Here is a 14,449-nt window from a genome sequence, read left to right on the forward strand (position 1 = left end):
CATCAGGTGATTGGAGATTGGGTTTGAAGCATATAGTTTGGAGTTTGGTTTCCTGAGAATCTTCTGTTCTATCTCTAAAGTTATACCCAGAAAGTTTATGATGTTTGATCTTCCTGAAGTTATTGGCATAAAATCAAGAGAAAGCAGACAAAGCATAAATGAAAATTACAGTGCTATTATATAAGCAAGTGTGGAATTTGGAGCTCATTGGGCTGAAAATTTGGACTCTCATTAGAACTGTGAAGAAAAACACTGAAGCATTTCACATACATAAAAACTACCACAAACTTCTTTAAGAAAAGAAAATTAACATCTGTATCTTAGCCATATATATACATATATATATATATATATACATACACATACACACACACACATATATATAAAGAATTAGAAAACTCTGTAGTGTGCCAGATGGACATTTAAATACACAGGTGGCAGGAACACCAAATCCTAAAATGGAAAGGCAAGGGCTTAAGCAGGAGGGGGACAAAACCACACTTAAATTCTTGTATCTGACAGCGAAGCTCAGATTTAACTGAGGTTATGGGAACTGAATAAAGGGGGAAGAATTTTTGGAACAGTTAAGACATGGAAATTAGTGTATAATGAAAAGAAGAGTGAGAGAAAGAAATAAAATATGGCAGTGTATTTAGAGTCTATTTCCTCTCAAGATTAGGTAGAGGCAGAAGGGCTACAATGGGATAATGCCAAAATTATACATAAGAATATAAAAATTAAAGGACAGACACAACCAGGCAAAATTATTCAAGAAAAATAAAAACTTTATTAAACAGAAACGTGACTGATTACAGCTTATAGCTGGAACAAAACTGCTTGATTCCATAAGCAGGGCTTGCACTTAAGCTGGGTATGCCCATCATTTTGTATCTATCTCCAACCTTCTATCTTGAATAATTTTTACCATTAATTTGACCTGTAAGATTGTGCAGAAGATGGCTTAAAAAGCGAAGAGAAAGGATTTTTCCACTTCAATGGGAAGCAAAAGAGATGCAGAAATTATGCAGCTAACACACGTATATGAAATAATGAAAAAATCCACAAACCATGAGCAGACTTCTTCTAAATGCAACTATTACATATATTTTCATTTACTTGACCATAAGGATTTTATCAACAGCATTAAAACCATTCTGGAATGGCGTTATTTAGAAATGAAAATTATTATCCACATGCCAAATAACTATTATTTTAGATCTTATTTGGAAAAGTATCTTATTAGCCTCTGGGGAAACAGAATAGTTAATCAAGTTGACATCATATCAATTTCCAAAAATATTAAGCAGGTCACAAATAAGGCTTTTTTTTGTCTTTTTGAGAGGGGAAAAAATAATAAACACCTGACTTGTTAACAGATACACCTGAAAATGGCCCAAAACTAGGCAGCTTTATGCTTCAAAGTTAATCACACTTCACAAATAAAATGTTACCTCATCACTTCACCAAGGAGTAAGGAGAGAAACAACAGTTCTACTTTGTTATAGACTTTTTTATAGAGATATTTACTGCCATCCTATCACTGTCAAATCTGATTATAATTTAGGGAACAGCAAGCAGGAGATTAAAGGCTCATCTGAGAAGATGGAAAAAATGAAATGGATGAAAACTGTCCCGACTGTGTCGGTTTCACAGGAACAACCATCCAGATGGAGGGACTATCGGAATACTGGAATTACAGATATGAGTACTCTCAGTCTCTCTCTGCTTTTGAAATGTAAATGAAAACTGCTGAAATTGTTGGACAAATACAGATATAAATTGATTGACTGACTGATTGATTGATCAATCTAGGGCAAGTCCTGCGTGTTAAGCAGCATTATGGAGCACAGGATCAACATTATATTAAATGGAGATCCTTGCTGATCCCTGGGCTTTTTCTGCTCTTATTGGAGATTTTTTTTTCCTCCATAGGCACTATATGCATTCAATTTCTGTTCTGTAAGAAAAGGTGGTATTTATTGCTGTGCAGTCTGGCACACAGGTACTTAAGTTACACGAGCACCAAGGTCATTTGAGGGTTGGTCAAACTGAAGCTGCTTTTGAGAAGCCACAGCCCAAAAGAAAGAACTGGCCAGACACAAAAGACAAGATATAAAGGTCTATGTACATAATCTCTAATGGATGGATGGCTGAAGGTTAAAGAGCAGGATTTTATTACTCAACAAGAAAAAGGAGTGTGTGTGGTCCTCAATACCATCCAACTAAAAAAAAAATGAATTGCAGTCGACTCTTCCAGATGCCACAACGAAATCTGCATTTCCCAATTACTTTCTACTGATTTCACAGTTCAGTACCCAACTGTGTTGTGAACATGAGATGATGCAAGATGAAAATGGACATCCTTCGACTGCCTGATGCTCTCTGAGACCACAGTATTTCCGAGGAGGTATAAATCTATTACAGAACAGAAAGCTGTCTCAACCCCTACAAGCAAAAACAGTGATATGTTTGAACTCTCCCCTTCCACGAACAACACCTCAGAGAGGAGGCAGACCCACACAGAGGCACTGCATACAGCGCCTAATTCTAATTTGGGGGCTACGTGGGCCCAAATCCATGCCTGTTCGTTCATGCACAAGAGCAGGTGCAAGTACAGTCAGGGCACTGTCTCTTATAGCAAGCAAGAGTCTCTCCCAGAAATGTGCTGGGTGTAGGAGTAGTGGATCATCAGGACAGAGCAAGTCTAATTTCATTCTCTGTGAACTGCAAATGCAATTTCTTTTGCTGCATCCTGGGAAAAGTACAGCAGCAAAACTATCCTCCCACGGTGGATTTAGTAAAGTGATTTTTAAAAAATGAATGGAAAGAGAGAAAAAGAAACCTCATGAAGAATAAAACTCCATTACTTGTATATATTTTCAATTATACTGTCTAGAATGGAAGTTCTACTCTGACATCTTAAAAGAATTTATTTTCTTTCAGCTACCAGTAAAGATTTACAAAAAAAAAAAGTTCTGGGGGGTGGGTGGTGTATTGCTACACAGAAAGCCAAAATAATCACTTTCCCTGTCCTCCCCATCCTCCCACATTTTCCTTTATGGGTTATTCTGCTTTTACTGCCTACATTCTTCACCTGAAGTCAAATCCTCTGTTTATGGCATCACAGTGGTTGCTGTGGAGGTTATTACGATGTACAAAGCCAAAAGTGATGAGTTCAAGTTTGGACTGAGCAGTAGTATCCCATGAAATGTTTCTGAAGGAGCAGGAGATACTCAAGAAAAAAAATAATAAAAAACAGAGAACATGTACTGAAAGCAAATTAATTAACTTCCTAAATGACTGTTTGCCATCAACTTTAATTGTCACAACTGTTTTTGGAGATATTACTTCAATGGCAGTAGAGACTAAGTGCTAAACTCTACATATGGAAGCAAGCACACAACAGGAACAGGCAGTGCTAACACAGATGGCAGCAGAGTTCCCAGCCACGCTGCTCAGCAGTGCCTGCTGTGATTGCTGTAGTCTTCTGCAGCAAATAAACATACACACCACAAAGTGTGGTAAACACAGACAGGCACTGTGCAGTGCTGCTCTGACAATGAGAGCTCTCCAGGGCACCCTTCACTCTGTTTTCCTGCGCCAGGTTCAAGCTATGACCAGAGAACATACATTCCTGAAAAAGCCATTAGTTCATCGCAATTCCTTCTACTGTATGGACTGGCTTCACACACCCTTTCACAAATATAGATACATTTTAAGAAACAACTTTTGAAGTACAAATGCTAATTCTCAAGAAACACGTAAAATCTTAGAAAGGGGAGAAATCCATCTTGAGATTTGCATTACAAAGTCAACCACTGCCAAATTTTCACAGCTTTGGTAGCAGATAGAGTTCTTATTTTTCCCTACATTAGGAAAATCATAAATGACTTCTAGTTACCAAACTAGTTTTTCAATCATCCTTTGCCCCTAGCTTTGACACCTGAAGTATTAACAGGAGTGTAGGCTTCAAGGAAAACCATTGATCAAAGATTTCTGAATCATATCTGTACTGACAGAAGTTATTACCCATGTACTTGTTAAAAACAAAACCTGCAAAGAGCAGTGGACCAAAGATAAAATCAGATGACAGATTTAAAGAAAAAAAAAAAAAAAGAAAAGAAAAGAAAAAAAAAAGAAAAACAAACACCTGAGGACAAAACAAGGAAGAGAAAAAAATTCAAAAATAAGACTTTAATGGCCGTGGAGCTCAATGAAAGGTCTTATTAAAATATTATTAAGCAAAGAAAGAGAGTCTCTAAACAATCTTTTAACATGAGTGCCTTGCAACTGCTGGTGGACCAATGTATCTTATTACATGACTGCAGAAGCATTAACAAATTAATTGTACCAAATAGGTGAATTAATTAGGATATGTGAGACAATAGCAGTCAATAACAAAAGTTACTATGTGCTTTGTAAAGAAAAACAGCACTCTTTCTTATCACAAAAACATACTACCAGCAAGGTTGTACTACTGCATGCAGGCTATGTTGCATGGAGATTTCTGACATAGAAATATTAGTGGAAAATTGTGACATTTACTCATAGGTTTGTACACAAGAAGATATCAAGACATAAAGATGCAGTGGAGCTGCTGGTTCTTTGTCAAATGCCTTAAGCCAGACACAGGTGACATCCAGAGAAACCCACCCACCCCGTGGGCAGGGCATCAAGTGGAACATGAGAACAAAGCAGCCTCATTAGTGTCCCAAAGCTGGGACCTTGTGGGAGATCAAAAACACCCAAATCACCAAACCGCAGCAGAACAAAACAAAAAAAACACACACACCCCAAACGACTCCTCTTCCCTCCCCCCCCAAAAAAAAAAAAACCCTAACACAAAAACACTAAAGCATTTTCTTTCAGATTCTTTCCATAATGACCAGAGACTTCTGTGCTATTATGACAGAATAGCACAGAGCAGAACAGAAAGTTATCTCAATCCCTATAAGCAAACAAAACTAGAACATTTCAGTTACTCAGGTTGCCAAGACCCGTCTAGTCACAAACTCTTACCTGCACTTCTGATTTATGCACACATTGAAGGACCAGACAGCTGGTGTATTCCTCTGTATTTCTCAAAAAGGTAACAGATACTAGGTGAACTCAGATAAGGGGCTGCAAGCCTAGGAATAGTTAGAATTCTTTTTATTCAGAACACTATGGATTCAGCACATGATTAGCTTTCCACAGTATCTTTTCGGGAACATCCTAAAATAAGCCAGCTTTCATTATGTTTCACAAGTGGTACTTCAGATCATCAGTGGAATCACTTTAGCACCACTTGCTCTTGGACTTATTTCTAGGAAGATGCCCATTATCTAGAACTCCCACTTTTCCAAAATTATCAGGCCCTCTTTGGCTTTTTGATGTGAAAAAGTAATCACTTGGCAGACTTCGTGCACTCTTTCCTTGGATGTTTTCAAGTTTGGATTGAAGAAAGCCTGAAGCAACCTGATCTTACCTCACAGCTGACACAGAGTAGGAAACTGGACTAGAGATGTTCCTTAGGATCCTTCCCACCTGAATCATTCTATGTATTCCTCAGGCTTCCAGTAACACTGAATAAAATCAGAACTTATTGGATCTAAATATTTTGACTAGATCTAAAAAAACCCCAAAACAAATAAACAACCCCCTCACCAGCAAACAATCATATATGATTGTCAAAATACATCAATAAATAATTTTGCCACTTTCCTCTTTTTATGCTAAGAAAATCATAAAACAGAGTTTGCGTTTGCAGAATATAAAAGCCTTGGGCTAAAAATGTCCATCTGCCATTGAACTGGCATCATGTTGATGCAGGAATAAGAGGGAAAATAAGCTAGTCAAGGATGCAGCTTCAGCTTAAACCTCCCTGCAATGGAACAACTGCTCAATGCTGCTGAAAAACTCTCAGGTGTCACTTAATCGTCTCTTCTGTGAGATCATTTGTGTGCTCACTCCCTGGAACAAGGGCCAAAACAGAAGAATTCAAAAACCCTGAAAAATCAGCAGCTACAGCCCACAAGATCAAACCCTCCTAAGATCAGAATCTCACTCCAGTCACTGCAGTTTCTGTAAGGTAATCCTTTTCCCACCTTTACCCTTGCAACATAGTCCTCTCCCAAAAATTAAAGTTACTGAGCTGGGACTAGCTTTTCAGCCTGGATATTAAGAAAACAAAGACTATACATGAAAACAAAAAAAAAACCCAGCAACATATGCTTCTGTTCTAACCAGATTACTACCACTTCTCAGGGAAAAATAACAAGAAATCTTCCACAACTGCACAATGAATAAAAAACCATGGCAAATTCTTTTTTGCTTCATTAGAACTTGCCTTTGTAGGCCAAACGCTGGAAGCAATTTAGGCTGCACCCAGCAGTACCATTACCACAAACAACTGACCATCCCTCAGGCAACTTCAGTGTTAACTGAAATCAATACCTGGACTGGGAGCAGTCCTGCCATAGAGAATATACACAAGTCCAACGTCATCAGGACTGGAAAAGACCGTGTTTCCCTAAAACATATACTGTGATCTAAAAAACTCACTTTTTTCCATTTTTTAAATGGATTTACAGGCTTGAGTATATCTTGGAATTCCAAGTAGCTAGAAAGCAAAAAATTCACACTTCTAAGTTAAATAAAAATTGAATATTGTTTTCCCATTCCCTCTAATTCAGGTTTGAACATAGTGAGGAACATGTTACTGATGTCAGGACTTGATTAGGAAGATGTCTCATATTTTAAAATGATGCAGAAGCCTTGAAACCTTCTGACCATCCCAGAATGCAGCATCTCATCTATTTTGCAGTCCTCCTGATATGAATGCAATGCAGGGGTCCCTTGATCTCTCTGTGTACAGCTTCTCATTACAGAACCTCCTCTCACTTACCTCCTAAAAAATTTTACTCACACCCACTTCTTGTCTAGCAGCAACCATGACCTCCCACATGAAACCACAGTGACTATCAGCCAAAGAGATGAAACTGATGAGGACATCTGGTTACACTACATGAATTTACTCAATCCAACTTCTGGAGAAGGAGTATCTCTTCTCAATCTCCCATTCCTCCCCCTCACTACAAATGCCAGCAGTTTAGGGAGCTCTGTAGTTTCAGAGCAGTAAGTATTGAACAAAATACTGGAATGGTTTGTACAGCAAAGCGCAATGCAGTCATTTACAATAACAACTCTTTTCTTACTTTTTTCCACAGGCTCTTGGGTTCATTATCACAAACTAACAGTTCTACTTTAATCTGCCTTCAGGAAAAGGTTCTGCCCACCAATTCTTACTCCTTGTTTCTACTTTTTAACGCATTCCACAACAGTAATGTGGCATCAACAACTCAATGAAAATTTGCTATAGAGAGCACAAAAAATATTCTTAGATATCACAGTGCACAAGACAACACCACAAAGCCATCTTTAAAAAACACATTTTACACAGTATTTTGGGCTTATTCATTAAGTAGATCCTTTAGTGAGTACCTTCCAAATGCAAAAAAGATATTTTTCATGGATGTGAAGAAAATCATCTCAATGATACTACTACATAGTCAAGGCAAATGCTATTTAATGAGTCAATGAACTGTCAGTGTAATGCCTTTTTAATAAAAGGGCATTTATTTTCAAAACGCTGCCTAAATAGCAACCAGAGTGCTGTCTTCAAGCCCACTCACAAGACAAGAGGTACAAATTTGCATTTGCTAGCACAGCTTCCCTGCCCTGTAGCCCCTTCCTTTGCACCATGTCACTTCCCTAAATTATTGAAAGAATGCCATTATAGTTTTGTTTCACTTGCTATTTAATGCTTCAATGTTTTTATCAGCACCAATTTTAAAATCCATCAACAAAACAGAATGTATCGAAGTGAACCTACAATAACAATATTCCTTGTTCAACTGTTTATCGGAAATATTACATCCTTTACACAATGCCATATGCATGAAGACAGAAAATTAAAATGCTGCCTTACAGTTTCATGACAAAGACAAGTGAAATCCTTAAAGGGTAAGGACATTCCAGATCTGGGGATGGCTTACGATTCCACTGCTCAGAACAGCACCGGGAATAGCCCAAATTCATATGGGAAAGCAGTCAGGAGTTGCCACAGTTCCAATCAATTATTAAGGCAACATGACAAAACAAATTCACTGCATAAATAGACATTCCAACTGTAGTTAATGGACAAGATGATTCACTGTTTTAACATGGCAAGGCTAAATGGAAAGACAAAGGCAGATATGTTAAACTGAATACTAGGACTGGAAACTTCCAGAAGCAAGTATAAAATGCCCCGGAGCCAGGGTTACTCAAAATATAAAATATTTCAGAATGTACTGAAATGAGATAGTTTCTATAGTTCTGTCAGAGCAATCATTTCACCTAGCTTCAGAATTTTCAACAGCAAAAGCCAAATTATCAGGAAAGCGATTCTTTTTTTTTTCCTTTCAGGTCACACCTTGTACTTCCCAGCAAGGTAACTTGAGACTCTGTCTGACGAGAACGACCCAAATAGTCCATAAAAAATAAAAAAGTCAGCAAAATATATCTGGTTATGAAATGGAAGGGAAGTCTTTGCTTTCTTAACTACATTTCTGTGCCAAAATTAGATTTAAATAAATATCATAAAACTGTATTTGGAGTCTGCTTCTAAGATCTAGATGGTTGGTTTTTCATTCTATCATAAATTAAAATTTAGAATAATCTGTGGATTTTTAGCTCTGATTACTTATCTCTAATTGAGGAAGTTATAACGCTAGGTTTTATCAGTATCACAAATATCCTCTTCTATGAACTGGGCATCCACTAAGGTATTACCTTTTATACAGTGAATTAATTTGAAAACCAAAACAAAAGAAACAAACAAATATGTTTTTACAAACAAAAAACCAGAAACAACCACAGGAAGAGATAATAGCCAGCTAGAACTTACAACAAAGGAAAAAGAGAAAGGCTAATCAAGTTAAAATATGTTTGGCAAACCAACCCCTCTTGTTCTCCAGGCCAAAACCCTTACCCATCCATTTTTTTGGAAAGCCATGCCTTCAGAGCAAGGTCTGCATTACACACTTAACACACTGCCTTACTAATGAGACCCCAAAAGTGGCTGAGGCATCAAAGTGTCAGTAGATGTAAACAGAAATAACATCAGTGTTCACACACTCTGAACATATAGGTTAGGAAAATGTTTCAATATTTAAAATCTTCCCGCAGATGGTTTCAGCGGATCACAGAAAAGATGTTTACTTGCTTCAAGAAGAAAATTTCTTCTCCTTTATATTAAACATATACAGATAAATATAAATATATAAATATATATAAATTAACTTCAGATATTTACTTTCACAAATGCTACAATAAGGCACATGTAAAAAACGAGGTGAGAGAACTACGCCTCAAGCAAAACAGAAGATTTGGTCATGACTACCTCAATATGACCAACAACATTATTTCCCAGGAGACAGAGAAGGAAGAAAAGGAAAAGCCAACAGAAAATACTGAAGCACATCCTTGAATACTTGAAGAAGAAATGTACAAATATGAAAACATCTAAACGTGGAAAGCTCAAGCACAATTTAATTTCCTTACTGTGGAATTCGTCCAGCCCAGGAGCAACCTGGATGTTTGCACATGTGCATACAACTAAGCTTATTCAGGAGGAGAACAATGAAATGGTTTGTAGGGGTTTTTTTTGTCTCTCTCTATTTTCCCAGCAGTTCAACACAGTTAGAAGAGATCATGTCTCTGCACTAATCATCTGTTGACTTCTACCCTTCCCACACTATAACCTTTCCATTGCACCAACAAACACGGCAACAACAGTTTTTGTCTTATTACTCTAGACAGGTGAAGACTAAAATTAGTCAGCAGATCCAGGTGAAAAAGAGGTCTGCATTGTTAGAGCTCATATTCATTTATCCAGCCTACCTGGGTATAATTCAACATATTGGCCCAAAAACAACTGATTTCATCGTGCTGGCTGAAGCACAGAGGACTTGCACTTGCCAGTCTAAACAGGGAACATTTTGCCAGCTCTTAAAAAAAAAAAATCAAATAAATTGAAAGTAATTGTTTTCTGTCTAAAACTTCACCAATGTGGACATACACACTCCCATACATGCATCCAGCACTATTTACTTGTGCTGTTTTTCCCTGGTAAGTGTTTTTATATTAACTTTCACATAGCTTTTTAAAAGGGATATGAAACATTGCTTTTTCTCCCGAAGTTATTTCTGGTGGCACCAAGTAATTTAAAAAGTATTCGTTTCACAGCTTTTAGTCACAATCTTTCGATATCTACTCCTCAAGGGAGGAGGTTTTCTCATACAAATATTTCAAAGTTTTCTTAAGCAGTACACTAAAATATTACTTTACTTGCATATTTTTCATTAGGTTACTCATTAACGCCTAAAGAGAATCTGTAATAGAATTCTGGCTGTAGCCGTCAGTTTTCAAGGTCTTTGGAGATTTTATAGGTAAGTTGCCAATGATAACCCAAGATTAAATCATTTAAAAATAGACTTTTTACAAGACTGTAAATATTCATCATCTCAACAGGATCTCAAACTTTTTGCTGGAATATTGACAAGACTTCATTTACCGTATAGATCACAATGGGTGGAAATGCTAGTTCTGCTTTATATTGCTTTACATGGCATGAAACCACAAAGCCTGTAAAACAATATCTTTTGCACATGAGATCACAGGAAAATTTTCATATTTGTATTTTTAAATATCAGAAAAGTATAAAAAAGTCCCCATAATTCCTCATGTAAAAGGTGAGAAGAATGTCAAAGCTGGAAAATATTTGTAACTTGACTCAGTTAAATGGCAAGTTTGCTCAGCTGCAACTCAATATGCACCCTGCCAATTTAGACCCTTAAGTGATGCCCAAATAAACATATCTTAATCCAAACATACACAGAAATACTGTGCATGGACTTCAGGTTTTGTCAATCATAACAGCGCTGTTGAGTTCCATAGAGCTAAGACACCTTTTACCAAGGGAGGACAGTGGCCCATTGAAATGGTTTTGTAGCAAAAACAGGGTTAGGAAGAAATATTACTTCCCAAATTTCATACAGCTCTCCTGTGAACAGTTCCCATCTCACTTTGATAAGTGAATGCATGCAGGTATAAATGAGTCAAACCCGTCAGTCTGTTTGCTAGTTAAAAATTGTTGGTAGTTCACGTACTCCAATTTTACGTTTAGGTATATCTTAATCATAACCCCTCTAATGCTTTAGCTTAAACATTTTAAGTAAATTCTCTGTTCCTGCATGATTAATTGATCAATACTGCTTACAAAAGCTGAAATTTACTTAAAAGTCCATTCTTGGGAAAGAGAGTGTTTCCATAACTTTGAAAAAATTTTAAGCATACTAAAGTAATATCACTTCTTTGGTTTTTACCCCAAATATTTCTCTATACCACACAATCAGTGTTAGGGACATGCAAATTAGTCTAAGTTCATTTTTACCTTATATTTGGAGCTGTCAAATGTTAGTAAATGATCTGATAACTAAGTCTAGCTCACTTTGCAAACGCAATATAAGAGAGTGCTTATTTTGAAATTATAATTGAAATCTAATTGGGATGGAAAGTGTACGGGCTTCAGTGTAATTCAGTGTTCTGAGTAGTTGCAGCAATTACTTAAATGTGAACTCGGTGTCATATGATACTTTAGAAAACATTTATAAGAAGAAATCCTGATAGACTGAAGCACACCACACCTTTTTTCTTAAGGTAAATTAGAACCAAGTTATTTTAGAATTCTGTAATTTCACTAATTTAGGGTAGAGACATTATGATAATATATTAATCATAGCAGCATATGCAGGATTATAAATTTTGCCACAATTGCACAGCTGAATCAGCCAAATGTTTTCAGTTTGGCCCGACACCTCACACTACAAAGTCTGTGGATTCAATTCTGGCTCCTCTTAGGTCAGTGGCAGAATTCCCACTGAATTCACTGCATCCAGAGTTTTGGTCTATGTGCCTAGCTACTGTGTAATACCCACATATAACAGGTATATACAACTTAAAGGAATCCCATCAACATTAACATGTGAGTCCTTATGACCAGCATTACAGTCAGAATTAGTAAGATAAATATTTACAATTATTTTTAAACAACCACTTTTCTTCTCTAAATGCGTAACACTTTTTTCCCCCCACTGAATTTATTTTAGAGTGTTTTTGACATCCACTGACAAAATCTTTAGTCCAACTTTTAGCCTGCTTCCTCTTTTGGCTTGTGAAAGGGGCACAAAGAAGCAAAATGGAAAAGGAGATGTTGCTGCAAAAGCACTCCAACTCAGAAATATCTAGGTGACAGTCAACGGAGGAAACATTGAGTGTGCTTTTATTTCAGACCTGCATTTGAGTGTATTACTTTCTTAGCAAGCATCTTCTCAAAACGCCAGCACCTGAGATGCCAGGCTCCCAGTCATCCCAACATCTTTGTCATCAAGACTACTGAATGAGCTATAGCAACCCCAGGACTTGTAAAGAGTACAGATTACTCCTTCAGCCAAATTAGATTCTCAGGAAAAAACACGAAGTTACTTTGGGGAAAACATCAACAACAACAAACAAACGCAAATTGACGCAGAACTCAAGCACAACTTAAGCTGTTACCTTACCCTTGAAGGAGCAGGTCAGAGACTTCTGCAAACCCACTTACCCGAATAGTGGATTTAAAACCCAAGGGGGAACACACACCTAGGACAAATTCTAGTGAGATTTCCAGACATTGCAACCAGATCCACAAACAGTTGGGTTTGTTTCTCAAAGCAGAGAACAGTGACAGCCAAGCAGTACAGTAAGGAAACCGTACGTGACACATTTGGCTCTGGGTAAACTGCGTTCAGCGTCTAATACACAAGGGTCATGAACCTCAACATTTGTTTTCAATAGTTCGTGGAACACCACTCCTTTCTATGTCTTCGAAGTCAGGATCTGATTTTGGGAGAACTGCCTGTGCGCTGTTTAGCCTTCAAAGAGAGCATCTGTCTCCCCGAACAAGTAAGGGAGGAGGAGACAACAGCACACAGGGCAATATTTTCAACAGTGCTTTCCGGGCATTAAGATAGTGAAAGCCAAAAGAGATTTCGGGGACTCTTCTCGGGTTCACTGGCGTTTGCCAGATTGCAAGTGCTTTCTGCAAAAATAATCAAAGAAGCCGCTATCAAAGCAAGATGCCAAAACGCGCGCGAACGCTGTTCCCCTCCTTTCGCCTCGGCGAATAAAAGACATAAGGCGCAGCTCGGCGGAATTTGGGAGCAGGGAGCTCCTCTGGCTCCGCATCCGCTGGAGGGGAAAGGAGCAGAGGATCCCCGTGCCCCGGAGGAGCCGAGCGGGTAAAACAAGTCACGGGCAAGTTGCCCTCAGGCTGCCCCGCGCGGACCTCGGGGCTCCGGTCCCACCTCTCGGGGCGCCCCGCCGAGCCCCGCCGCGGCCGCCCCCTTACCGTGCCGGGGCTGGGGCTTGGCGCCCGGCGCCTTCTCCTTCCTGCCGCCCGCCGCGCTCCGCATCCGCCAGCACGCCGCCCCCCTGCCCAGCGCGCCGGCCATGCCGCGGGCGGCCCCGCGATCCCGGCGGGAGAGCGCGGGGGCGGCGGCGGAGCGCGGGACGCGCTGCCCGGCGGCGGCGGCGGGCGGGAGCGGCGCGGTCCCCGCGGACCCGCCTCCGCCCGGGCCGGTGTCAATCAGCGCGGGCGGGCAGCGCCCAGCACGGGCAGCGCCGCCCCGCGCCCCCCGCCCCGCTCCCCGGGGCGCCCGGAGCGGCCCTGGGGACGGCGGCCGCCCCCCGTGCCCCGCCGCGTCAGTGCGCCGCCGGCCCCTGCTCGTACCGTGGGGAGGGAGAGCATCGGAGGCGGCGGCGATGGGCTCCCGGGATGAGAAGAATTCCGCGCTTGGGAAATGACAGCCCTCGGCACAAACCTCCTCCTGGCCGCCGGCAAGTCCTCCTACAGCACCTTCCCTGAAAAACATGTGTACGTTACCTCCTGCCATCAAAATCATTGGTTGTGCACACTCCTGACTCCATACCGATGAGTAACTCAACCTGAGATTCCCACTTCCCACAAGACCATGTGTGGTGAGACAACAGCCTGCCTCCCTCCTCCCTCACCTCCGCGGAGCATCCTCTTCTTCCTCTCTAGAGTCCCGGGGACTCCTCTGGCCATCGAGTTCCTCGCCTGGCTTTGGCGAGGGGCCGCCGAGATTTCTGTAGAAGGATAATTGCAGTGCAAGAAACATAACGCCCATAACTTTTATTTGCAATCTTAGTAATAAATCCACTTGTATATCAAATTTTAGGAGTCACTGCAGCAGCCCTGAAAACTATTCCATGGTTGATTTTTAATTTTTCACACACACATATATATATATGTGATCAGCACTTCCACAAAATGTATCCTTCTTTCTGCATGGGCACTGAAATGCGG

General features: G+C 39.8%; 1 protein-coding gene across 1 annotated transcript in view; it reads right to left on the minus strand.

Annotated features, from left to right (window-relative positions):
* The window catches only part of ZNF385D (zinc finger protein 385D), a 406,562-nt gene extending 392,973 nt beyond the window's left edge, over nucleotides 1-13,589 (minus strand). The window contains exon 1 of the mRNA XM_066319782.1: nucleotides 13,472-13,589. Within this exon, the coding sequence (XP_066175879.1) occupies nucleotides 13,472-13,574 (103 nt within the window). The 5' untranslated portion in view covers nucleotides 13,575-13,589. The remainder of the gene's footprint in view (nucleotides 1-13,471) is intronic.
* Between the last annotated feature and the right edge of the window lie 860 nt (nucleotides 13,590-14,449).

Source organism: Sylvia atricapilla, chromosome 1 (genome assembly GCF_009819655.1).
Source record: "Sylvia atricapilla isolate bSylAtr1 chromosome 1, bSylAtr1.pri, whole genome shotgun sequence".
NCBI lineage: Eukaryota > Metazoa > Chordata > Aves > Passeriformes > Sylviidae > Sylvia > Sylvia atricapilla.